Source organism: Simochromis diagramma, unplaced genomic scaffold (genome assembly GCF_900408965.1).
Source record: "Simochromis diagramma unplaced genomic scaffold, fSimDia1.1 OVJJ01000510.1, whole genome shotgun sequence".
Taxonomy (NCBI): domain Eukaryota; kingdom Metazoa; phylum Chordata; class Actinopteri; order Cichliformes; family Cichlidae; genus Simochromis; species Simochromis diagramma.
Genome location: NW_024387326.1, coordinates 263,925 through 291,456, shown reverse-complemented (window position 1 = coordinate 291,456; position 27,532 = coordinate 263,925). Strand labels below are relative to the sequence as shown.

Genomic DNA, 27,532 nt, shown 5'->3' with positions numbered 1-27,532 from the left:
AACCCTGAACAAAAACCTGTCAGGGCCTGAACAACTGTAGCATGAAGCCACCAGAGGTGGAGCTCTAAGACCATGAATGAAACTTAACTTCATCTTCTAAGAAACTTCTTCTGCTTGTTGTCTCATAACCGTTAAAATATGATGGGTTTAAATTACGCCTAACGGATCAAGTGCTTTTATTTTCATTTCAACCATGTGCGGTGGTACAGTACACAGTGAAGTGAGACAGTGATCCTTCAAGGCCATGGTGCCACATATAACAGACACATGACTACGTGAAATGCAAGTGTGCAAAAATTGCAAAAAAGAAACAAAAACGTGAATAAAATAATTGAAAAACAAAGCTCAGAGACTCATTTTCTTTACTTCTGTAATTCAAGATACAATCAGTTCTCAGATACAATTTGAGATTACAGCACCAACTACTGTATAATCCAATAACGTCACACTACATACAATACTTTCAGCAGTCACTTTATTAGGTACACCTGTTCAACTGTCGTGACGGTCCTGGGTCGGTGACCCAGTGTTTTCTGTTTTTTGTTATTAATCCTTGATTTCATGATGTGTTATTGTTAGTCTGTTGGTTTTGGTTTCTGTCTCAAGTATTCCTAGCTGCTCTGTGCTTTAGCATTTTCCGAGTTCTGGTTCTTAGGGTTTGGTTCTGTGTTCCCTCTGTTCAGTGTTGAGACTGTGTCTCTGTCCCTCTCATATCCTTCCTGTTTTATTTTAATAGTCCTGCTCTGTGTCAGCTTCGGTCCCCCATCTCGTCTGCCTAATTAGTTCTAAAATGCAATTTTAGTTGAAAAGTGCATTTTTGAGGAATCATAAACAGTGACACTGTGTGCGTCATGTCTGAGTGTATTTTATTATGGGACAGCAGTGAAAGGGTTCAGGGGGATTTTGACACTGTTACATTGGTTTTGTGAAGCCTTTGTGTTGTAAAGTTTTACAATAAATAGTTTTTTGGTGGATGTTTACATTTAAATATTGTTATCTGCCATGTCTGAATTTTTTTTTTCAGGATTTTTTGTTTTCCAGAAAAAATAATAATAAATAACATTTCCTTTTAATTGTACTAACATTGTTTCTTACTACTTATACTAAATGCCACAGTGTGATCTTTTTCCTCTTATAATCTGTCAGCATCCATCTGTATGCAAATCAAACTTCCTCACAGGCTGATATAAAGTCTGATATCATGCTGTCAGTCACAGAAGAAGATGAGAAGCTCCCGTCAGATCACCTTCAGCACCAACATGTCCTCTGTAGCTCTGCTGCTGCTGGCTGCTGGATCCTGTGAGTCTCACTGAACAGAAGCACTATGATCACAGCAGACTGATTCTTACTGTTACTACATTAAACATGTTTTCTCCACAGGTGTGAAGTGTGCACAGCTGACACAGCCAGCCTCTGTTATTGTGCAGCCAGGCCAGCGTCTGACCATCACCTGTCAGGTCTCTTATTCTTTTGGCTTCTACACAGCTTGGATCCGACAGCCTGCAGGGAAAGGACTGGAGTGGATTGGGATGAAATACACAGGGGGTTCTCACTATAAAGATTCACTAAAGAGCAAGTTCATCATTCAGTTAGATACTTCAAGCAAGACAGTAACTCTAAATGGACAGAATATGCAGCCTGAAGACACTGCTGTTTATTACTGTGCCAGAGAGACACAGTAACACAAAACATCACCAAACCTGAACAAAAACCTCTCAGTGGCTGAGCAGTTGTAGCATGAAGCCACCAGAGGAGGAGCTCTAAGACCACTACTAAGACCACTAAAGAATTGATGGGTGATTTTACTCAAAAAAATAAATTGGGAAATTCCTTACTGGTCACTATTCTTTTTTTTTTTTTTTTTTGCCTGTCCCGTTTGGCTCTTTTGCCATCAGAATTATTATCTAAAGGCAAAGAAAGATGCCCAACGGATTTACTTTACCAAATGGTCCATTTGATTCACCTTTTATTCTTTATTTTATTTTCACTTGCTGAATACGGGACAGACTTGACTGGGGGAAAGAAGGGGAGAAATAAAGAGGGAAAGAAAAACAGCTGAGAAGAGGGACGGGGGAGAAAGGCAAAAAACAAAAACCAACAGAATAAGCAGACAAAAAAAAAATAAAAATACATATATCGATCACCTGGATCACCTGTTGAGAAAGAAAAAAGAAAACAAGCAGAAGAAAACGAGAGTAATAGAATAAACAACATCACAATGATATATGGGAATATGAGCAGTTCTCATGGGTTGCCAAGACCAGAATAAACCCTGTTTTATAACTACATCATGCGTACGTCAATCCTTGAGGGTGCTACATATTAAATATTATTGTGCAGCACGTAAGATCGACAGCGCACAGTGTGCTTTGAGGTAGGAGCCAAAAAGGGTGTAGTTTGTGTGTGTGAGCACCCGTGTGTACACCTGTGAGCATGGACGCGCTTGTATTTAAAAGGTTCCTTCATGTAATGATCTGCTAGAGGGTGTGGGGGAGCCACAGCCCCGTCCTCCAGGGCATGAAGCAGGTATGGAGGAGATCAAAACTCCAGACATCCAGAGGCCCCCAGAACACAAGAGACCAAGGAAGACCAACAGAGGGGCAGCCGCGCCACTGTCCCAGAAAGAGCTGAGGAGAGTCCCAGAGGAGGGGTCACTCAGCAGCTGCGGAGCAGAAGCCAGGGGGGGTTGCAGTGACGTGCCCGTGAGCTCCGCCGGCAGCCAGCTGTGCCTGACCCCACCTCCGAAGTGGCCCGAGCGAGCCCCAGGCTCCAGGCCCCGATAAGCAGCCGCCAAGGAGTGAGCCGGTGCGTACCTGGACGCCCATCCCCAGACACAAAGAACCACCAACGCACCGATGTCTGAGGGAGTCCGCCACCGGCAGGGGAAGTGGTGGGGGGAGATAGGCCTCCAAACCTTGGAGGGCCTGAGATGTCCCCAGAGAGGTGGCGCCTGATACCCAACCTGACATATAGACACAGACATACAGGCACACACAGACACAAACATCCATTCCCAGCCTCATGCTCTCATAGGCAATTACTCCACACTCAACCAACATGGAGACAGACATAAAGAGACGCTGTACACACAATCACACTCCCAAGCGTACTCTACGAACCGGGTCTAGGTACTCTTGCCCCTGGAGGGGGGAACTGCACCCAGACCCAGGTGGTGTTACCCTTTTCCCTGCGGTGGGGAGAAGCAGACCGCCCTGACTGGTCACTATTCTTGATCGAGATAGTCGTAGTAAGAAATTATGCTCACGGCAGTTCAGCACCAGTTTACCATGTCCAAAGGAAACAACAGAAAGCAGCTGTATCTGCAGATGAGCAGCTTAACAGCAGAGGACTGTTTATTATTGTCCTCAAGAGACACAAAGCAAAGACCCGATCCTCTCATAATCTGTTAGAACTTTTTTATTATTATCTTTTAAAATGTTTATATTAATATTATTATGAAAAAAAATTCAGACTCTGATGTTAAGTAAGTTGTTCCTTCGGATCTCCTTCAGAAGAAAGTTTGGCTGGAGGCATTGCGTGCTGACTGCTCTGAGCCTCACTAAGGCAGAGAATCTGATAAAATGACCACAACATACTGTTAAGATTTCTACAATAAACTTAAACTTGTTTTGCTCCACAAGTGTGAAAAAGTTTGATCAGTTTACACAGTTTGATTACTTCATGGCGGTTAGAACAAGGTACCTAATAGTGCTCTGGAATGTGACTTTCCAACTAAGGTAATTTTCTGGCTTAACACAGCTAGTTTGTGTGAATGTGCAGCCAGGCCAGCATCTGACCATCACCAGTCAGGTCTCTTATTCCGTGAGCAGCTGGTGGACAGATTGGATCAGAGAGCCTGTGGGTAAAGGACTGGACTGTATTGGAATTGCACATTATGGATACAATGCATCATACAAAGATTCACTAAAGAACAAGTTCACCATCAGCTGGGATGCTTCCAGCAATACATTGACTCTGGTCTACTTAAGTAGAGGCCAGAGGCCACAGCAACAGCTATTAAAAGGCCTGGGGACTGTCACAGACTGATCTGTACATATTCAGGGTTCGGTGGTGATATTCATGCTGCTTGGATCAGACAGGCTGCTGGAAAAGGACTGGAGTGGATTGCTTAGATCTACTATGATGGCAGATGTTTATATTTTATTAATTTTTTAAATCACTATTATTTAAGTTAAATAAACACAGTATAAACATAATATGATGAATCAGTTTTTCTTTTTCTTGCACACTCTACATGATCTTTTTTTCTCTCTCATGAGAGGAGTCAATGTAAAACTTGAGGTCTTCAGTCTACTTATCTGACTGCTGGGAACAGTCGACACAGGGATAGTTCAGTAGGTAGAGTGGTGGCCCCATGATCGGAAGGTCGGGGGTTCGACTCCACTGAACGGCTACCCTGAGGTACCCCTGAGCAAGGTACCGTCCCTACACACTGCTCCCCGGGCGCTGCATTGGTGGCTGCCCACTGCTTCACTGGGTGAATGGGTTAAATGCAGAGGAACTATTTCCCCATGGGGACTAACACGCACACTTTACACTTTACACAGTTTAACATGATGGACTGAAAGTTAGTCATCTCATGAAGTGAGAGGAAGAATATCTCACATTTGTGCATTTCTAAGGTCAGTCTAAACTATTTAACTTACAATTTGTTAGAAATTGCAATGACAGAGGTTGTGTTTGTCTGTCTGTGAGGAAGAGGAGCTGATGCGAACAACGACCTATATGAAACTATGATGGCTGAATGTGTGATAAAGAATATAAAGCAGGGAGTACATGATTAACCTTCAATGTAGATAAGAGCACACATGAGAACTCAAAGCCACCTGAGGAATTGTATTCCCAGTAAAACTAATTTTATTATCGTTCAGAAAAGCCTCAGTGTTGACAAGGCAGACTCATGGCAAATTAATCTCAATAATAATTTAATGAATTAGATCAAAATAAGACCCGAGTTGCAACAAAAAGGAAAGTTAATCCACAGGGCAAGAACAAAACCACCAAGGCAATGACAACGTGCCAGACACAAACAGTTTGATGCTGAGTCAAGCAAAGTCACAGCTATGCCATTTGAGACACACTTATGTCTGTGGTGTGCTGTCAAATACTGTACGTTTGTGTGTTCAGCAGAAATAAAGAATAACAGTGAGCAGAAAAAAAAAAACAATGAGTGTATACAAAAAATGATGAAGTACAGGTAGAGCACAGTGGCCAGCACTAGTAGTGTGTGAGTGACTGTCTTAATACACTGACAGTTTTAATATGTAAATTAATTAATAATAAATATTCTATTTTTTAAAATTACAAACATAATATAATAAAATCATAAAAAAACTGGCAAATTGTACATGATAATTTTCTACTTTTGTAGCTTTGACTTTGTGAAACAGCAGTATTTTTTACTGAGGAGGAGGAGTCAATGCAAAACTCCAACATTCAGTAACTTTATAAATGTTCAAGAATACGAGTCAGGGACCCAATCTCATATACCCACTGTAGATTGGACAAAAACAACTGATTCTTACAATGGCCGGACCTGTTCATTTAGTTATTTTCCTTATTCTTTTTTTTTTCGTGGCTGGTAAGGACTTGTTTTCTTTTGTTTTGTTTTGATTTAACAACTGATATGAAGAAAAGTGATTAAACTAATAAGTTGTTAACATTTCTGTAGGTACTGAGGGTCAAACACTGACAGAGTCTGAGTCAGTGATTAAAAGGCCTGGAGACTCCCACAGACTGACCTGTACATACTCAGGGTTCAGCAGTGATATTGATGCTCACTGGATCAGACAGGCTGCTGGAAAAAGACCGGAATGGATTGCTTATATCAACCCTAGCAGTGGCACTGCTCACTCTCAGTCATTGAGAGGCCGCTTTACCATCTCCAGAGACAATAGCAGAAAGCAGGTGTATCTGCAGATGAACAGCTTGACAACTGAGGATTCAGCTGTTTATTATTGTGCTCGAGAGCCACAGTGACACAAGAGGAAGAAACTCTGTACAAAAACTCAGCACATCAAAGTCATAATTTGCTTTCTGCCATTAACGACTTCATCATGAAACAATGAAACAGCTTTTTTAATTAAACATTTTAAAAATGCCATAAAAACTTTGGGTTCATGTTTTTTTTATATATTTTTCACACACTAGTAAAAAAAATTGGATGGGACTGGCTGGTGCTGACTAGTAGTGTGATCTGGTATCTTTAATTGCTAAGCCCCTCTCTCTCACCTCAGCGGAGGTGTTTAGCTGGTGTTTCTGCAACATAGTATCAGCTAAATTATGGAGGACCACAAGAGCCATGTGCATCGAAATAAAGAATTCTGTGTTTAAAAAATGACTTGTAGAATAAATTCTGCATTTGTAAAGTCATTTTTGAATTCCAATTTAAGGTGAACTGTGGTCCCCGGTCGGAGACGATGTTGGCCGGAATTCCATGGAGCCAGAACACGTGGATTGAAACCGGGCGGTTTCTAAGGCTTTGGGAAGCTTGGGCAAAGCAACAAAATGTACAGCTTTGGAAAAACGGTCAATAATAAATAGAATTACTGTGTTACCTGCAGAGAGGAAGGCCAGTGATGAAGTCGACCGCTATATGAGACCAGGGGCGGCCTGGGGTTGGCAGGGGCTGACTTATTTTGGGCACACATGGAGCAGGCGGAAATATATTCACGGACATCTTTGACTAGGGTGGGCCACCAAGCGAATTGCTGGATAAAAGAGGCAGTGCGATGGATTAGGGGGTGACATGTGAACTTAGAGGCGTGTCCCAGTGTAGTACCTGCGACCGGAGTGCGGCAGGGATGTAGAGTAGTCTGGGAGGCCCGGTTCCCGGGTATGGGTCAGTGCGCTGCGCCTCCCGAATGGCAGATTCGATCTCCCAAGAGATGGCCCCCACGTTGCAGGATGGGGGGAGGATGGGAGACTCGCATGTCACTTTCCCGGAAGCAGTAAATTGTTGTGAAAGTGTGTCTGGTTTGATGTTGCGAGACCTCGGTCTGTAAGTGATGGTGAAATGAAAGCGAGCTAAAAACAGCGCCCACCTGGCTTGACGTTCGTTGAGCCTCTTTGCAGACCGGAGGTACTCCAAATTCTTGTGATCAGTCCAGACGATGAAAGGCTGGACTTTTCCTTCTAGCCAGTCCTGCCACTCTTCCAGGGCCAGCTTGATGGCCACCAGCTCGCGGTCCCCGATGTCATAGTTTTGTTCTGCTGGGGAGAGACGGCGGGAGAAAAATGCACAGGGGTGGAGTTTACCTTTACTACGTCGAGAAAGCACAGCTCCTACCCCTTAATCAGAGGCATCCACTTCCACAATGAACTGCTGGTTAAGATCTGGTTGTGAGAGAATCAGAGCAGAGGCTTCTTGAGTTGTGTGAAGGCCTCCTGAGCTGGCCCATCCCACAGAAAGGGGAGGTGAGACGGGTTAGGGGAGCAGCAATCTTACTATAATCCCGAATGAAGCATCGAAAAAAGTTTGCAAAGCCCAGGAACGATTGGAGTTGTTTACGATTGACTGGAACCGGCCAGTTCAGCACTGCATCCACCTTAGCAGGGTCAGCCTTAAGGTTTCCCCGTTCAATGATGTAGCCCAGGAATGACACAGTGCTGACATGGAATTCACATTTCTCAGCTTTGACAAACAAGCGGTTTTCCAGGAGATGCTTAAGGAGCTGTCTTACATGACGTTCGTGAAAATGAGCATGTCGTCCAAGTAGACGAAGACAAAATACAGAGGACGTCGTTGACAAGAGCCTGAAAAACAGCTGGAGCATTAGTTAACCCAAATGGCATGACTAGATACTTGAAGTAACCAAGATGAGTGTTGAAGGCCGTCTTCCATTCATCTCCCTCCCTTATCCTCACCAGATGATAAGCATTGCACAGGTCCAGCTTAGTGAAGACGGAGACTCTCTGAAGCAGTTCAAAGGCAGATGTTAGCAAAGGCAGTGGGTACTTGTTTCTCACATTGATCTTATTAAGACCCCGATAGTCAATACAAGGCCTTAAACTCTTATCTTTCTTTTCTACAAAGAAAAACCCAGCCGCAAGAGGAGAGGAAGATGTATCTTTCCAGTGCCTCACGTTCAGGTTGAGAAATACTGTATTGTAAGAAACTCCATTCCGGGTTTCTCTGAGGCGTGGGCTTTCATCATCAGGGTTCATCCTTTAACCTATAACAATTAAAATATTCTCAAGTATGATCAACGGTTAATTACGGTACCGGCCGGAGTACCGGGAGCAGTTTGGAAGAACAAAAAGACGCGGAGACTGTTCTAGATTGTCATCCCAAACTAACTCAAAGTTTATTCTTTTGTGCAGCAGTTTTTATAGGCAGACAACAAGTTTCAGTCCCTGCCCACTGGGTGGGGTGGTGTCCTTCGACAGTTGGAATCCTTTGTTCTACAGATGCACTCTCAAGGCCTATGAATCTTATACAGAGGTCTCCTACATCCTGAGTTCTGACACAAACCAGATGGTCTTTACGTACACATCCTCTGCAAGGGAGTGATAAGTAAAAAGAGTGATTTGTTGGTGTTTTCCTTCCAACCTTAGCATCTACTTTCACACCATAAATCTTGAGTTGACAAGGCAAGAGAAAATAACGGTTAACATAAAGAGCCTTGTTAAGTCACAGAATCTTCAGTCTAATATCATCATAAAAGAAGTACCCAGTACATGCTCCCATAATACTAAAATATCTAACATGTATAAACGGCTCGTAGGAAGGGGAGTGCCGGGGAGGAGGTCAATACCACAGTCATAAGGTCTGTGAGGGGGCAACAAAGATGCACGGTCTTTACTAAACACCTCCAGGAGATCATGATAGATGGGAGGGATGGAGGAGAGATCAGGAGAATCAGGGGCAGAGCCTGGATCTGAAGAACTGATAGGCGATATAGCGGCCTTTAAGCAGGTCATGTGACACCCCTCCCCCCACCCCGAAACCTTAGCTGTCTTCCAATCTAGTGTGGGATTGTGTTGTTGCAACCAAGGAAATCCTAATACCAATGGTGTGAGCGGAGCTTTAAACACAAACAAGCGCAGGGTCTTGGAATGATTGCCGGAGAGTGTTAAAGAAATAGGCTCAGTGATATGGGTGACGTTAGGGAGGCGTTGCCCATTGAGTGCCGTAACTTTAAGTCTGTGAGGAAGGAGCTCAGTTGGAATGTTTAATCGGCGGGCTAAAGCTGCATCAATAAAATGTTTGCTCTGCTCCGGAGTCAATTAAGGCACGGAGCACGTGAGAAGTCGAACACGGTGATTTTTGTGGGGATTAAAAGGTGTGAGGGAGAATCTCTACAAGAAAGTTCGCCCACCCGTACTGTAAGCTGTCTGTCGATCTCCGGCTCCCTTCTCCCATCACTCATGAACAAGACCCCGAGATACTTAAACTCCTCCACTTGGGGCAGGAACTCATTCCTGAATCAGAGTGGGCACTCCACCCTAAGCTGTTTAAGTTCCTTAAACAGCTGTACAAAATCCAGTAGTCTTTATCCTGTCTACATGTATCTGATAATCAGTTGTATATTTTAGTTTTTCTCATTTTCTGAATTTTTGTACAAAATAATACACAATAAATTATTTGTCCCAATTTTTAGTCAGTGTAAAAATGACATATTTAAAAACATTCAACATTGTAGACTGTTGTTGCGTGAGTTATCTACTGAGGGATGTATTTTTGTTACATCATCTCCGTTTATAACCTGTAGAGTGACAAATTTTCAAAGACAAGAAGAGAGAGCAGCTAAATTGGGTCTTAATGGTAGTGCAAACAGAGGAATGGTTAAGACCACAGCGATCCACTGTGTAACTCAAAAAACTTTCAGGCAGTGTTTTAAAATTCACACATGATTCAGAAAAATAAACTGCATGTGGCATAAACGCTAATCACACTTGGCAATCTTTCTTCAGTAAAAAACTTCACATCAGATTTACAGAATAATTTATCAGAGCAGATATTAGATCAGATACTGACAGTGGCTGCTAGAATAACACTACGAAAAGAGCAACAGTGAATAATTCATATGCTTTACACAGATGCTTAAAATATAGTAAACAAAAAAAAAAAAGCATTAAAAGTTCTTATTATTAGATAAATACAGGCCAATCCACATCCACAGCCCTGGGATCAGCAGCTTATGTGATACCAAAAATGCAAAATGTTAGCTTTTACAACTGGTTGCATTTTAGTCTATTATTACAAGATTTGAGAACTAAAATCTTTGGCAAATTGATAAGAAAATATGGATGTGGTGCACATGCAAACTGATATGAGAAATTTAAATGTGCACTTTGTTTCTCTTACTGGCATAACCACACCTCACACCTGCTGTTTGTGATGCTCCGTTGCTCTTTGCATTCTTTCACTTCTGTGTTTTGGTACTTTTTTGAGACCTGGTTGTTACTCAATGCTTCCACTTGCTGCTTGCCCTGATCACTCTGCCTTATCATGCATAACAACTGTGCAACAGACTTCCTGCCCTATTTTCACCTTGCTGAATACCACTAAACAATGTAAAAGTACAACTCTAACATAACTTAATGACAACTGAAATTGAAGAGTTCTGCATTTACCAGAATCTGAAGGTATGTATAACTTAGATAAGATTAATGATTTTCTTTGTTGTGTTCACACATGATATTTAGAATGAGTTATGTAAATCAAACTAATCTCTTCTTTATTTCAGTGCCATGGATTGTGTCGCCAAACATCACATTGTACCCAGTCTCGGACTGGGAATTTGGAATCTCACCAGTAAGGCTCATCTGCTAAATGGCTTTTTTCCAGACAAACTGGCTTTGGAGTGGTTTTTGGACAAATCAACACTGAGTCAAAACAAGAAGCCAAGCAGAACGAAGCTACAAAGTGAAGGGACAGAGCAGAAAACCTTCAGCCTGAGCAGCAAACTCTCAGTGTGGGGACAAGGATCAACTTTTACCTGCAAAGCTAATCACAATTATACTGAATATAAGAAGACAATAAGCATTTGTCACAGTGAGTATGTACAGCTACTGTCTCAAAGCCCATATTCAACATGAACATTTGCAGGAATATGTAAAGCAAATTAAAAACAGTCTTAAGATAAAGTTTATTAATTAGCATGTTTTTCTTTAATTCCACAGACATTCACCTTCCATTCATGTGGAGATTCCCAAGTTTAAGACTTTAGCGTCAGACTCTAATGTGCAAGGAACATGTCGGGTCCACACTAATTTTGATGCCATGATCTCCTGGCTGATTAATGGAGCGCCACAAACAGCTAATAAGAGTAAAACACAACTCTTATTATAAGTAAAAAAAAAGATTTTGAGTTGGCGGAAGAAAGTAAAGCATTTAACATGCAGAGGAGAGCAAACGTGTGTCACATCTGCCGAGAAGACTATAAATATTGCAGGTAAGATGATATTAAGATTACAGGAAATTCAGGCATCTTATAACCAAAGAGGACCTAAATAATATTTTTGCTTTTTTTTTTTAAATTGTCCTCCAGTTCAAACTCCATAGAAATCAGGATCTTGCCCAGATCTGCTGAAGGGAAAAACTGTCCTCATGTGACCTCTACATCACCTTACAAGTCAATGGTGATTAAAGTTAAAAAAAAAAAAAAAGATTTTCCTGAAGGCTGAAGGCGCTGGCCTCCTTTTAATCAGCAGTCAATTCACAGTCCCTCAGACGTACTGGAAGAAAGACAGAAACTTTACCTGCAAAGTCAATAAGTTTATAGTCAAACTCTACCAGCTATATTTTTGGTAACAAGCTACTCTTGCTTCCCTTTTAGGCAGCTGATTTAACTTTGTTGATTTATACTTTAATAGTTTCTGTTAAATAGATTAATTCATGCCCTGATTTGTCTCACTTTAGTGGAGCTTCTTCTGGTCCAAAGTACTAAAAATCAAGAATGTGGGATACTGTTCGTCCGTGATTTGAACAGCCCAGCGCGCGCTCCCGACACAGGGAAAACCAATTCTGCAGGGGAGACCTACCTTGGCACTTGTGCAGGTGAAACCAAAGGGAAGATATGCTTCACCCTCATTGTTTTTTTTTATCATCACCACCTTATATGGTATCATAGTGTTACGAGTCCAAAATTGGGGATGGAAACAAGAGAAAAAACCACAATAACAACACTGGTCCGGCCGGGTTGAGTCAAACGATGATTTTAATGAACACACGCGTGGGAGATGGACACTGTATGCAGACAGCCTCAAAATCTCAAAATGGTGGAGCATTGCTCAAACTTTTATAGCCTCTGGTGCCTCCACCTTATCATACAAAGCCTAAACATTCACATGCTTTCTCTCACACAGCGCCTGAGCTACGACCTTGGCACACTCTGTTCTCTTCTACTCAGACAAATTAGACAATAACCTTCTGCGAACAGTATTTCTTATAACTCAGCAGTATAATGCATCATAAAACAATATCATTCATTCACAACAAGTCAGCAATTTAATGTAATGCAAATCAGTTTAACTAATGTAATAGTTATCAACTTCTTCTAATTCAGGAGAATAATGCAAACTAAAACTACATAATAATTCACAATCTTTAATTCGGGGTATAACATGGCATAAAATAATATTAGAATCTAACAATTCCCCCTGATGAGGTCATTAGAATAATGACCTCACCAACACCCTTCAATTCAGTGTGGCCGGGTTCATCTCTTCTCACTCCTGAGGTCCTGTGTCCCCCTGAGGGGCGAACCATATGTGGGATGACCTCTATGTTTGCGCAGTTCAGATGCAAGAAAAACTATTATTCCAACAATCGCGAGTACAGATGACACTCCCCAGGTCTCCCACAGCTTTTTAGCCTTTATTTTATTGCTGCAGCTACCAGTGTCGTCCAGTTGGGTGATCCTCTGCTCTTCATTCTTCAACCTCAGGGGTTAGACAACCCTTCAGTCGTGGCACAGATCAGGGGATTATTCTGCCCCGATTTCAAACAACGATCTGTGTATCCTCCAGAAAAAGGAACAGGAAGGTGTCCCCTTTTTGCCCAAAAGCCTCTCGAACTTCGTTGGTCTGGTGTTCCCGGATTTCCGCCAACCCCTTCATGGTTATTGCTGTGTTTATGGGATCCATCCTTTTGTGGTGACTAGCTGGAGCCCAAACGCCATGACCCTTGGACCCAGTTGATGTCTCGGCAGTCACTGTGTCTGTCTCTGCTACGGAGGATCCTCGCATCTCTGTGACCTCGTCTGGTGTCTGTTCCTTTCTCTGTAAGAGACAGAAAACCAAAACACCTCTCTTCCTAACCCTAATAATCTAATGTTGTTATCTACTGACCTTCTAGTGATTCAGAATTGGTCTAAAACATTCAGAATGTCCCAGGGACTTATTCTAATCATATCTTATGTGTGTGTAAGCGTGTTTGCGTTTAGCCCTCAGCACTCAAAGTCAATACCTACAATATATCAGTCCGGACAGTCACGCCAAACGAAGCTTATGACCTTCAAAAGACCAAGTGCCAACTCGTTATAAGCACATTTTGCAAGGTGTGTCTGAAAATTCTTGAAACCCCTCTTTTCAAAAGACAAAGAAATTAACAAATCTTCTAAACGCTATTCAGTTCATTTCAATGAGTAATGATTAAACATGAAAGTGATAGTTTATGCTTTTTCACTGATTCTCTAAAAGGTCCGTCTTCTTGGACCGCTATTAGCTTAAGCTTTACCATTCCTAAATTATTAAAGACACAAATGAAGTTATAAAATGTTCAAATAATCCTTGTTTGATGTTAAAGCTCAACTTTCCCCCCCTTTTTTGACACATTCCAATGTGTCAAATCAACGGAGCTAGAACATTCAAAAAAAAAAAGTTAGGCAGCTACAAAGTTTCCCAGACTCTTAAGGTGATCCGCGTGTAACGTTCTGACTCAGGTATTTAATATTTTAATAAATGTCGTTTAATTAACTGCCGCTATTTAAACTAACCTTAAAGACATAATTGAAGAAAAGATCACAAAGAATAACATGATATCAGTGTTTTGTAAGCGCGTGCGGCCTTCTATGCTCGAAGCCTTTTCCCTCAATAGATCAGCCAGACATTCGCGCTGACTGTAGCTTTTAACCCTTATTAACTTGAGCACAACTCTACAATGAGCAACAAGTTGCAATATGTATAAAAATGATCATGGTTACACCTGCAATGAAAAATTATATCATTATCCTAACACCTGTAAATAAAAGATTCATCAGAGGTTATAACAATCACAGGAACACAGATGTTAGTATAAGGTCAAAAGCTTCAATAAATGAGCATCGATGTTTGTTGCATGATTCTCATACAATAATAATGCTGACATTGAAAATAACAGTAAAACACCCCCTTTTGTCCCGTTTCACTCGACACCTAAATGTTTATAGATGCCTCTTTTATTTTTGATTTTATTTCCCCGTTTCCTCCCCTTTCTGACCACAGCAGGGGGATCTTAGTTTTGAATCAGCCATGAATCCAGCTCACCTGATTCATCAGTGAGCTCCACCATCACTGGCGTCTGACAGGGTGGCGCTGCATACTCTTCCTTTAATGTCACTATTTTCAACCTGTTAATTAGAGTGTTTAAACCTGAAGTCGACTACGTCCACAACAAGTCAATACAGCTGTAAATGTGGCCAATTATCAATCTATTACCAATCAATAACAACAGATAACTCCTATTTTATGCATGCTTTTAATCAACCACTCACCCAGAGGATCTCCAATCCCAGGAAATTCCTTCTCCTCCTTTAATGAGTCTGTCCTCCTTCCATGCCCTGGTAACTGGTCCATCCAGAGCCACATGATCTCAAATATACATACAACAAACCAAACCACACCTTGGTCACACCAACCCTCCTCCGCCCCGAAGATGTCCAATGCCATCCTAGTATGGACTGTCAAAAGTGGCTTTAACGCTGACTGTCCTGACAATCCATCTCATACTTTTCCTGGTCAGATTTGCCAATCTCTGCACCAGGGTTTTAAATGTTTCGCCATTTTCATTAGGTTTTATTTTTTATTTAGTTTCGACTCCAGATTTTCAATTTTTTCCAGTTGTAATTAGTTTTTACCAATTCTTTGCTAGTTTAGTCTAGTTTTTATTTTTCTGGATATCCTTAGTTTCAGTTTAGTTTCAGTTGTGTTTTGCAGAAATTAAGTGTAACAAAATCTCAGTTCCATCATATCAGTCATGCTCTTCTGGTTATCCTTGGGTGTCGAGACTAATAACTATTAACTCTTGCCGCACCGAGTGGTCCTAATTTTGGTTGAAGTGAATTGATAACCTTTTGAAGGCGATTGTTTCACACCTTTATTTAGATGTCCCAGTCCTGTTATCTCGGGATGCATCACGCTGCCTTATCTGGGGTTAGCTGTTTTCTTGGGATGCGAGTTAAGTGGGGGAGCTCTTCAAGGAGGGGGAGTGTGCTCCCCCTGATGAAGTCTTCTAGGTAAGCTAGGTTAACCTTCTTGTGTGAGCTTTTCAAGTGCACTTTAAGGTTAGTGGGACTTTTAGTTTTATAAATGTCCCTCATAACCCCCTGATGACCCAGTAATTCATTTTTGCACACTGTAGTACACATTTAGTTTTTTGCTTGTAGCTCTCATACTCTACTTGCCACTCCTCTAAGTCCTGATGTTTCTTAGAGAGGACAACAGAACCTTTAAAATTATATCCCATGTGTGGGGGTGTGGCCTTGCCAATTGTTTTTCCCACCTTTTCAAAATGGCAGGCGTGCCCACAAGCACATTTTATGGAAGAAAGAAAGGTAAGCTTTATATTTACATTTAAAATGTTTTGTTAAACTCAGATTTTTATTTTATTCAAAAAATAAACATCTAGTAAATAATTTGAGGGGTCTTTAAGAATTAGGCTCATTTACTTTCACAGGGAACATGACTAATTTATTAATGTGTGCTCTACACATTAGGACTTTATACTTATATTTATTTCACTGTTTCCTAGTAGACAACTTTTGACAAAGGCGGAGAGAATTCTTAACACAATTATTAAGGGAGATTCAAACATAGATTTTTCAAAATATGAGAGGGTCAGGACCCACTAAAAGCCACACAAAGATTATCGAGATGCAGTGGCAGATGTAGTAGAGAAAGACACAGGGCCTCCTGAAATCTGTCATCCTGTCTGGTGCAAAACCAACATGTAGTAGAATCTGGAATTTTGATTTTGAGTTAAAAAATAAAATATGGGTAAAATGCAGAAATCTTTTCCAGTAAAGTAAAAAATAAGAGTCGCAATTATAGTTGAATCCATAACACCTAATTGTTTCTACGAGATCACGTCGTTGCTGAAAGTTATCAGTGATCTCAATGTGTGAAAAGAACTCACAGTATCTGGGGTTTAAGCTCCTCTTAGCTGAGAACCCTGGGGCAAACATGTGAACAAGACCTGAATAATACCAGTAATGAAGAGTTCTCTCCAAAGATCAATAAAAGGAAGCCCCAATCTGATGAGAGTCCACCAAAATATGGTTCACTCCACTTGCCTGAAATGGTTAACAGTCCAAGGCATTTCAGTTGTAGAATGGTTGGGTGCAACAATGAAACAGATGTGAGATGAGGGGAGTGCCAAATGTTCCTTTGTGTCTCCAAATAAAATCAGTACTTCCTCAGATATCCTAAATAAATTGACTTTTTAAAATAGAAAGTTCAGTGCCATCACTTATTCCTGAACCAATAGTTTACAGCCAGTGAAATGTCAGTGACTTCTGGGTTGGTCCCTGATCTTCATCGTATGAGATTGTTATTTTAATAACACTTGATTTATTCAAAAGAAAAAAGAAAAAAAAAAGAAAAAAGAAAAAACGAAAATATTTTCTCCCTGTTTTTTCTCATTCTCTGGGTCTCAGGAGGACATTACGTCCCTCTCCACTACAAGACTCTTGTTATGTCTACAAAACAGTCCTATTAAAATCATCCTCAATTCTATTCTGGCGCTGTCTCCCGACATTTCCTGACCTGATTCTGCACGTGGACGGAACAGCAACACAGATGACTCGACTAATGTACTGCCTTAACTTTACTATTGCAGGGCACGCACACATCAATGCAACCAAACACATTTTGCTATAAATCTAGTTAATTTTAGTTAGTTTTGTGAACATTCATTACAGTTTTAGTTAGTATTCCTTTTTGTTTTGATTTTATTACCGTTAACGCAAAAATTTTTTTTTTCCACTTCTAGTTTTCGTTATTTCATTTGTTGTCTTTACTAATAATAATCTTCTCTGCACCCTTGAATAAACATAATTAATATGATCAACATTTTGCTGCTTGTTATTTCATCATCTTATTGAATCAAATACTTCATCCTTATGTGGTTTACGACATTATATTTATCTAAATCTCCACTTTGTGTCTAAATGTTTGAATAATTTTTCGAGGGTCAAATTTTGAGAATTCGACCATACGTGAAAGTTATGGCGTTATCACCCCCTTTGGGGATTACCTTTTTCCAGTTTTGATGATATTCCTCCCCGTTCTCTATTCTTTGCAAGTACCCCTCTTCGGTGGCGAGAAACTGCTGGTGTGATCAAGCGGGTGCTGTAAAAACAAAAGCTCAGGACAGAACAGTCACCAGTCATGTACTTCATTCAAAATTAACAAATATCAAGCTTCATATTGATCCTCTGAGTGTAATGGTACTTTTTAATTTGCACTTCTCAAAACTAAAAACAATATTTTCTTTATTCTACTCTTGTTCTTGTGCAGCATCACCCCTCAGCACATGCCCCTGTTATTTTATCTTACTTTTAAATTGTTGACTACTTCAAGAAAGCGCCCAAAAGACGGGGACCAGTGTTTATCATTACATATCTCCATTTTGAGTGTGGCTGTCTATCATTCCCCTTTTATTCATAGATCTCGGTGGAGGGTTTTTTGTTTGTTTGTTCTTTTTTTTTTTTTTTTTTTCTTACCTCTAAAAAATTAATTGACTTTTTACAGTGACCCACTATGGTTAATAATAACATGCTCAGTCATGAGTGGAATCAAAGCTTTTCTTCACTTTAGCATTTAACATTCCCAACCATATAATATAATACATTAATTAAAACACAGCTACTAAAACACAATTTTCTTAATGGAAACATCAGCAACTCAAAATTAGCAACCAAAGGGTTCAGTCTGCAGTTCACACTGCTGTAAAGCTACAGCTCTTTAGTCTCTGTCATCTTTCTTTTCTTGCAAACAAAACAAAGCAAGACAAAACATCCACCCTTCTTTTACAGGCTGGGTGAATTGTCTGTGGACATTCAATAATCCTAAAATCGGCACCTTTTTTGTCTCAGTATCAAGTCAGTTAAACTTTTAGTCGTCAGTCCATCACAGTCCAGACACATGCATACATCCACACACATTCGTACCAGAAGTTGCTGATAATGGAGTCTCACGCGCAGCCTATTCGAGGCTCCATCACCAGCAAGATGACGTCATCATTTTAAAGGAAACAGTTCCTTGTTTGTTTTTCCTTCTTTGGACTGGATTGACTCGCTGCAATCCTTTTAGGCTTCAGGCTTCTCATTCGATCAGTGTCCCATATAAGTGAATTTTTTCTCCCAAGCCCATTATAATCATGGAGAAAAAATACTTTGCGACTGTTTTCAATAAGAATATTTTATAGCGCTTTAAAGTTCAACCTCTCAGGCCTGGATTAAAGAGCTGATTTGTTAAATCAGAAACTCACAAAATACCAAAATATCACCACCGGTGGATCACACCTCTCTGATGTTCTTATCTCAGTGCACTGTAACAAAAGCACAAACAAACGCAACCAATAAAATACTAATAAAGTAACAAATACTGGGGCCCATTGCAAACATGTCCAAAGTTCAAACCATCTTTCTCTCTCTTAGAGAAAGAGAACAATCCAAACCTCACTGATAGAATCAACCTAGTGTCAAACAAAACCCAAAAATCAACCAAAACTTCACACACTATATTGTGTAGGCATACAGGCACCGTAACTCCTTTTTTTTTTTCACTGACAAAGACATTTTCATTGACTTGCTTCAATAGTGGACACTGGTTGCACACAAATGTTTTGCTTTGGCAGAAACTTAAACAACTGAGTCAAATCAACACAACCTTTTCATATTCTCTCTGAAATAAAACTCACACCATTCACTCATCATTTTCACTCTGTACCACTGCTCCTTATCAGGCTGTGTGAAGCACAGTAAACAATTCAGTGGAGGCCTTAAGCCATAAACAGACATCACGCACAGACATTGTTTTCACAACCAAACTACTTTAAACCGTGTCCCCTAAATCTACACAGATGCCCTCTGTGTGGCATGAAATGCATTTAACCAATAAACAATCAATGAGTTCTTATTGTTGTAACCGACTCCATATTCGGATGTTCGTGTGCAGCATTTGTTAGTAAAGCATTCTTCATTGCATCAGCGTGTGTGTGTGTATCACTCTTTATTGCACAAGCTTGTAGATGTGTGTGTGTGTGTATCACTTCTCAGTGAATTGAATCAGCATATTGATTTTTTGCAGGTGTGTGTGTCATTTCTCACTCAATCAACGAGTGCATATGTTCGTATGTGTTTCTCTTCATTCTGAGTCAATGCATGTAGATGTGTGTGTTTGTGTGGGTGTTTGTGTTCATCACCTTCCTGTTCTGGTGTTCTGGGTAAACCACGGCCTGAAGCGTGCCCTGGGGTCCTGCCCTCCTCCTTTTCAGTCCGTTTGCATCTGTTGGTGCTGCTGCTCAAAGTTCTGTCCATACTGGTTCTGGCCCCAATTGAGGCAGTGCTTTTCTCCAGTATCCTGCATCTTCTCCTTATTCCACTCCTCCTTAGCTTGACCCTTTTGCTTCTGTAGCTCCTTCAGGGTTTTGATACGCAGCTCAATCGTCTGGATGTCAGTGTCAAGCTCCAGTCTACGCTGCTGCTCCAGCTCCCAGCCAAGTCAAGATTTTGTTCAGGTCCAAGTTCAGATGCTGTCACTGCTGCTCGTTCTGCTTTGTTCTCATCTCCTTGCTGAGGTCCTGAGCCTGATTTCAAGTTGTGTGTCTGGGACTCCAAGTCTGATGGGTTCGATAATCAGCCAGCTCCTCCTGAGCCATGCTCAGTTTTCTGCTCTGATGCCTTGAGCTCTTACTGAGGGGCAGAAACCTCACAACCTTTTCCGTCCACTTCAGATTGAAGTCCATCGGTGTTTTCCTTGCTTTGCTCCACGGCCTTTTGCGGCTCTACTGTTCGGCTCTTCTCAGAGGTCAGCTCCTGGCCGAGCCCCGACACCCGTGCCTTCAGCTTATTTTCTCCTGGTGTTTTGTCCATTCTGAGGTGCCTCCTGACCTCAGTTACTCCTCCTGTCTCTGGCACGCCCTTTTTGCTGCCCGATGGTCATTGTTGGTCCGTCACTGTCCTGCACAGTTTTAATGCAGAGTGGTTAAGGTCAGCATGGTTTTGCTCGGCCTCTCTTTTCATCTGGGCTTAATGGGCGTCTCGTCACAGCTCTGTCAGCTGAAGCTGTCTTTTTCCATACGGCAAGAATGTAAAGAGTGTGTGAGAAGGGTGTGTCCGATCAGGCACAATGCTGGTGGCTTTGCGAGTGCCTCGTTTTCCAAATCCAGATGTTTATTTGTCACGTACACAGCAACAGAGAGAACAGTCTGTTGTTGGGATGGCTGAGGTCCTTCACGATCTTCCTGGTCTTGGTCCAGCACCGCCTGCTGTAGATTGCGTGCAGGTCAGGGTGCTCGGAGCGGATGGTGCGCTCAGCTGATTACACAACCCTCTGTAGAGCTTGTCTGTCCGGCATGGTGCTGTTCCCGAACCAGACAGTGATACAGCTGCTCAGGATGCTCTCGATAGTTCCTCTATAGAAGGTGGTCAGAATCAGTGGTGGGAGCCGGGCCTTTCTCAGTCTTCTCAGAAAGAAAAGACGCTGACAGAAATCTCCCCGTGTAGTGAAACGGGCCTTGGATTTAACGCTCTCTGTCTCCGCTGCATGAGATCGTTTTCCTGCAGCACTGTTGATGTTTTCAAGTTGTTGTGGGTCCAGCTGCTTTAGCATTTGGTCAGGGTCACATCAAAGATGGTAAAGGAGAGAGCAAAGATGGTAGAGGGGAGAGCAGGAGTCCAGGGTCCGCCTCGGCTTCCCGGGCCGACAAAGCAGCCTGTAATCAAACATAAAGAGAAAAAACAAAACAAACACAAAACAAAAACAAACGAACAGGAAAATGATGTTATTTTGGCTGCATTATTCAGAGAGGGGGAGAAACAACGGGACCAGGCCCTGTGTCAGCCTTCTCTCCCCCTTTTTTTGTTTTTTCTCTCCATATAATCCACTCATGACCCGCCAAGCTGACAGGACAACACAAGTACATGTTAAAATTCTTAAGATCATGTTTAAAAGCACAAAAATTGGAATTTTCTTTCATTTAGTAATCACTTGTATTAATCAATCAGAAGAAAACATGTCACAATTTGACTTTTATTAACCACTAAATTTGTCGTGTTATCACTGGTTGTGATTTTTTTTTTTTTTTTTTTGAAATTAAGTTGTTGTCCTGTAACCCAGAGAGTTTATTTGTTAGTAGTGGATAAACTTTATTATTTAACGGCGGATGTATGTTAAGTTTCACTGTTTTACTTGCTGGAAAATCTTCACGTGTTCATGGGTGTAAGCTGTTTCTTCATTGCGTGTATGTGCGTTTGTAAATGGGCTAATTTAACGTTCTTTACTCAAACGAGGCATTTCTCTAACATGTGCCTCTCTCTCACATTTCTCTGCTTGTGTGTTTTGTTTCACCTTTTTGTTGTGATGCTCCGGACGCCTTCCCAACCTCCACAAGTCTGTCGGCCGCAATTTTATGTGTTAAAACTTCTCTTAATTTCTCCTTTAATTCTCTGCTAGCTGCTGTCTTTTCCACAGCTGCTGATCCTTGCTGAGTTTGGTTTCCATTACTATAATTTGCTTCGGCCGCTGTGCTTGTGGGGGCAGTTGGTCCAGCCCCGTAGCCACCTGTATCAACACACTGAGAGATTTATTTAATATCATTTTCATCACTGTTAAATAGACCAGCAGGCAAGACGCCCGCCTTTGCACTGCAGACTACATGCCAGTCTCCCAACACACTCCTCTCTGAGTTTCAGCTTTAAAACCCAACATCATTCACACCCTAGTCATTCAACACCTTATTTGTAGTATCATAATAAGCAAAATCAGCGTTTTACTTACAGGCATGTATCATTGTTTGCAAATCAAAATTATAAAACTCAAAAACACGCTAAACAGCAACAAAAATCCTCTGTGCGCCTCACAGCTCATTTGCGTCTTCACACACAGTCTAAAAATAGCTCGCAGCGCTGCTGTGCGCTGTCGTCACACACAGGGTCACACAAAGCTCAGACAAAATTCTTTTATTTTATATTACAAAAGACGTCTTATATTTACAACCACTGACAGGCCTGACAGATTCAGCACCTAACAAATTTCGACAAATTTAAAATAACGGGTCCAACCGAAGAAAGTCCAACTTTTTTGTAATCAATCAACCAGTATCTGTTACTTCTGGAACAGCCTATGGCCTAATCTCTAAAGAACCTACACAATTTCGACAAATTTAAGTTAACGGGTCCAACCGAAGAAAGTCCAACTTTTTTGTAATCAATCAAACAGTATCTGTTACTTCTGGAACAGTTTCTGGCCTAATTTCTAAAATCCCTAACTCAATTTAACAGTATCCAAACAAGCACATGACACCGTTTTAAACGATGAGGAGACTCGGTAACTCCTAGCTTATTTCAGGATGCCCTGTACCCCACAGATAAGCCAAACTGAACTAACCCTGTTCGCCGACAGGTCAAAGCCGCGCGTCCACGACCAGGAGGGGGCGTAAACCCCGGGCTATGTGCTTCTTAGCAACTTCTGGTGCCGTCCTATAATAATTTTCACCTAACCGATTTTGAGAAATTTTACCATAACGGGTCCAACCGAAGAAAGATAACTTTTTTACGACCAATTAAACAGTCTCTGTTACTTCTGGAACAGTTTCTGACCTAATTTGTAAAACTATTAACCAGTCTCTGTTACTTCTGGAACAGTTTCTGTCCTAATTTCCCTACCAAACTACCTGAGCCTTCAGCTCAATATCCAGGGACTCAAACCCAACATTATTACTTTCATATTTCTTCAACTTCATTAGATACTCTTAAGCAACTTTAACTGCATAACACACGGTGATTCTCATCAAAATCAAAACAGACCCTCTACCAGTAATTTCAGTGAGTAGACTTTAATTTAGTCATATCCAATTTGGCACACTTTGGAAATAATTCAACAGGTAGTGCCTTACCTTTAGATAAGCCGGCTTTTGTCCACTCACATCAGACCACTGGCTCGTGCCTGTCCGTTCGACAACATCGGACCGTCCAAACTTTTAAATTCCACCCCAATACCACAGGACGAGCCCCCAAGCTGTTACGAGTCCAAAATTGGGGATGGAAACAAGAGAAAAAACCACAATAACAACACTGGTCCGGCCGGGTTGAGTCAAACGATGATTTTAATGAACACACGCGTGGGAGATGGACACTGTATGCAGACAGCCTCAAAATCTCAAAATGGTGGAGCATTGCTCAAACTTTTATAGCCTCTGGTGCCTCCACCTTATCATACAAAGCCTAAACATTCACATGCTTTCTCTCACACAGCGCCTGAGCTACGACCTTGGCACACTCTGTTCTCTTCTACTCAGACAAATTAGACAATAACCTTCTGCGAACAGTATTTCTTATAACTCAGCAGTATAATGCATCATAAAACAATATCATTCATTCACAACAAGTCAGCAATTTAATGTAATGCAAATCAGTTTAACTAATGTAATAGTTATCAACTTCTTCTAATTCAGGAGAATAATGCAAACTAAAACTACATAATAATTCACAATCTTTAATTCGGGGTATAACATGGCATAAAATAATATTAGAATCTAACAATAGTTACATTGATTAAGATAAGTGCCTGTCATTTGATTGTTTAAAAGTAAGATTCCAGTCCAATTTTTAAATTATACTGGGCATTTTTACTATAATAATAATAATAATAATAATAATAATAATAATAATAATAAACACCATTTTATCCTTCAGAAAATTGCTTCGTGCTCCAAGATATTGTAATTCTCAGATTTTCCACAAGAGTGAGACAAAGCTCCATGTGCAGAAGCAGTAATATAGTTTCCACCTCTAAGTAAAAAAACTACTAATGTTGTGATTTTAAGATGCCGATAAATGTGTTGGTATGCCAGTGGTGTTATGAAGAGGTGCAGTCATTTGAAAGCACAAAGACTGTTGTTGTAACTCTTCTTCTTTGCAAACACATGTAGTGTCCTTGTAAATCTGTACACTCCCTGTCTTTGAATGAAATGCATTTGTGTACTTTGGGGGTTTAGAGGAATTCACAACTGGCAGGGAGAGCACTAAACACACTAAAGCTTACTATTGGCAACCTCTGAAGTGATCTGTTGCACTTTCAGACTATCCCATATTTTCACGTTAACAAAAACACATTTATTAACATTGGAAATATCAGTATTTAATCCACTACCAGGACACACCTTCTCATTTAATGCTTTTTCTTTATTTTCATGACTATTCACATTGTAGATTCTCACTGAAGGCATCATAACTATGAATGAACACATATGAATGACCTGACGTCCTGGCTCGTCCTTGCCGTAGCATTTGTGCTGTACCTCATCGATTGCTTTTTTGCTTCCCCCTGAGTTCCTGTGCTGCTCACTATTTCACCATGTACCAGGACACACTGATTGATGGTGAGTTAATGATACTTAACATTTTATCTGTCTCACTCGTTCCTCTCTGTTATCATCTCATCAAATGTTACAGGTCAGAGTATGGAGTCCATTCCTTCCAGTCAGAGAAAAGGCCTGGGGAGACTCTCAGTTTCTCCTGTAGAGGATCAGGCTTCAGTTTTCATTGCTGTGTTATCTGGTCTTATCTGATCTGGGACAGAGAACCTGCAGGAAAACCACTGGAATTGATTGTGAGCGGCTTTTTCAACTTCCAGCAGAAATAGTTATGCAAGCAGCTTGAGAGGACGTGTAGAAATCAGCAGAGATGATAGCAACAGCATGGTGTATTTGATTTGGTTTGATTCCAATTTGAGGCCAGAGGATTTTGCTATTTATTACTGTGCCAAAGAGAAACACAGTGGTTAAAGCAGCTGAAGAGGCTTTACAAAAACATCCTGCCATCTACTTTTAGAAGATCCCAAAGGAAGCAGTTGTTCCTCAAAAACAGGGACACCGGCTGATGAGATAATTGTAAGAAATTTCTTTAATAAAAGAGATGATAATGGTAATAAGAAACATTATTTAGAAAAGAAGCAAATATTGAAAATAATGGACATGGATTAAAAAAAAAAAGATTGCCACCTATCAGACGTTTATTAAAACTTTTTAAATAAAAATATTTTTTAATAGGAACAGAAGCTCCCATGCTATCACCTTGAGTGCCAACCTGTTGTCTGTAGCTCTGCTGCTGCTGGATCCTGTGACTCTCACTGAAGTCGAGACACTAACAGCAAGATCACAGCACATTAAGTGTTACTGTTATTACAGTGATATTCAATGTTTTTTCAAAAACATTTAAATGTGAAAAGTTGCCACAGCTTGCCTCTTCAAATGTGCAACTCACTGAATACTGAAAACAACATTTACTGAAAAAAAGGGAACTTTTTTGGCACGGGTCTAACTGTATATCTTTGTGAATTTAGAATAAGATTTGAAATGTCAGTTTTATCTTTTATTTCCTGTTTATGTTTATTTCCTGTTTTTCTGTTTATTTTTTGAATACAAGAAATCAATTAAAGAATGTCTGAACTGATTTGACAAAACCACTTATTTTTAAACAAGTCTTTATATCTCTTCAGATCTCTTATAATCTGTCAGCATCCATCTATATGCAAAGCAAACTTCCTGGCAGTCGACTATAAAGACTGGAAACCATGCCGCCAGTTAAAACAGAAGAAGAAAAGTTCTCATCAGATTATCTTGAGTACCAAAATGTTCTCTGTGGCTCTGCTGCTCCTGCTGGCTGCTGGATCCTGTGAGTCTCACTGAAAAAAAATCCCTGACAGAATGATCACAGCATACTGACTGTTACTGTTAAATAAAACATGTTTTCTCCACAGGTGTGAAGTGTGAACAGCTGACACAGCCAGAGTTTGTGACTGTACAGCCAGGTCAGCATCTGACCATCACCTGTCAGGTCTCTTATTCTCTAAGCAGCTGGAGGACAGCTTGGATCAGACAGCCTGCAGGGAAAGGACTGGAGTGGATTGGAGGTGCACATTATGGACACAACACACATTACAAAGATTCACTAAAGAACAAATTCACCATCAACTTAGACACTTCAAGCAAGACAGTGACTCTAAATGGACAGAATATGCAGCCTGAAGACACTGCTGTGTATTACTGTGCCAGAGGGTCACAGTAATACAAAACATCAGTGGAGCTGAACACAAACCCCTCAGAGCTTCAACATGTGTAACATCCTCCACCAGAGGAGGAGCCCCCAGACTACAGAACACTGTTATCTGCTGCATGTCGCTGTTTAGCACTGGAGATTGCCATGATAATATATATTTTTTGAACTTATAGTTATGAATAAAGTTTTACATTTTATATTTACAATTCAACCTTAGTAACTTGCTCAATTTGACATTTTTTTTTCTGTAATTAAGTGACAATAATATATTTTGATACTCATTTATATGATAAGTTTTTCCAGCTAAACCTTTGTGTTAAAACCACCTGTAATGAAGGTTAGAATTGGTTGGTTTTCATTATTTGCAAAACTAAAATAATACAAATATGTAATGATCACTAAGCAGGCAGGACTCATGCTAAAGTTCACTGAATTTATTTAAAGTGAATTGAAATACAAAGTAAAGCTTGGCACTAATGAAAGTCCCAGGAGGACAGGGCTGACTTTTCCACAAATCCACACTGATACACAGATTCTCTCATAAAAACACTAAATAGCTCTCCTCTCCTTAGCAGAAATTTTGAGATGGACAAAGGTCTAGGAGCCAAGTTTTGCTGACCGATGCAATGCAATGATCCAGCAAAGACTGATGATCTGACGTTACATCAAGTAGTGGCTGCAGAGAAGTACATGAGGAACAGGTGTGTGCTCGGATAACCTGAGATGTGTCCCACCTCCACACAAAAGCAGCACAAAGGATAGAAAGAGAGAAAATAGAGCGAACTGAGGACAAAGCAATATTCATGAAATATGCACATTATCTAAGTCATCACAGGGGTAGATGAGAGAAGCCCACTGTTTATTGTTTAAGATAAGATAAGATAAGATAAGATAAGACTTTATTGATCCCACAACGGGGAAATTTTTGCGTCACCTCAGCTCAGGTACAGATATCAGATGGAAATACAAAAATACAAATACGTACAATCAATGAAAAAAAGTAAGATAATACACTATATACAATG

General features: G+C 40.7%; 2 long non-coding RNA genes and 2 gene segments (V, D, J or C); 3 read left to right on the top strand and 1 right to left on the bottom strand.

Annotated features, from left to right (window-relative positions):
• The window catches only part of LOC120717748, a 53,545-nt gene that overhangs the window by 18,048 nt on the left and 7,965 nt on the right, over positions 1 to 27,532 (top strand).
• Positions 79 to 19,989, bottom strand: LOC120717916. Its single transcript, XR_005692286.1, has 3 exons — positions 17,050 to 19,989; positions 14,861 to 14,865; positions 79 to 96 (listed from the first exon to the last, which is right to left on the bottom strand). It is a non-coding gene; the product is annotated as an uncharacterized LOC120717916 (long non-coding RNA).
• On the top strand, positions 1,231 to 1,769 carry LOC120717912. The segment is given in 2 exon segments: positions 1,231 to 1,299; positions 1,381 to 1,769. Coding segments are annotated over 2 exon segments (342 nt in total).
• On the top strand, positions 10,103 to 26,067 carry LOC120717917. Of its 8 annotated transcripts, none has more exons than XR_005692291.1 (7): positions 10,113 to 10,611; positions 10,713 to 11,020; positions 11,149 to 11,420; positions 11,517 to 12,025; positions 24,660 to 24,829; positions 24,903 to 25,059; positions 25,948 to 26,046. It is a non-coding gene; the product is annotated as an uncharacterized LOC120717917 (long non-coding RNA). The 8 variants fall into 8 exon arrangements; XR_005692290.1 differs by having other exon boundaries at positions 10,114 to 10,611; positions 11,517 to 11,775; positions 11,888 to 12,025; positions 24,660 to 25,059; XR_005692288.1 differs by having other exon boundaries at positions 10,127 to 10,611; positions 11,517 to 11,607; positions 11,888 to 12,025; positions 24,660 to 25,059.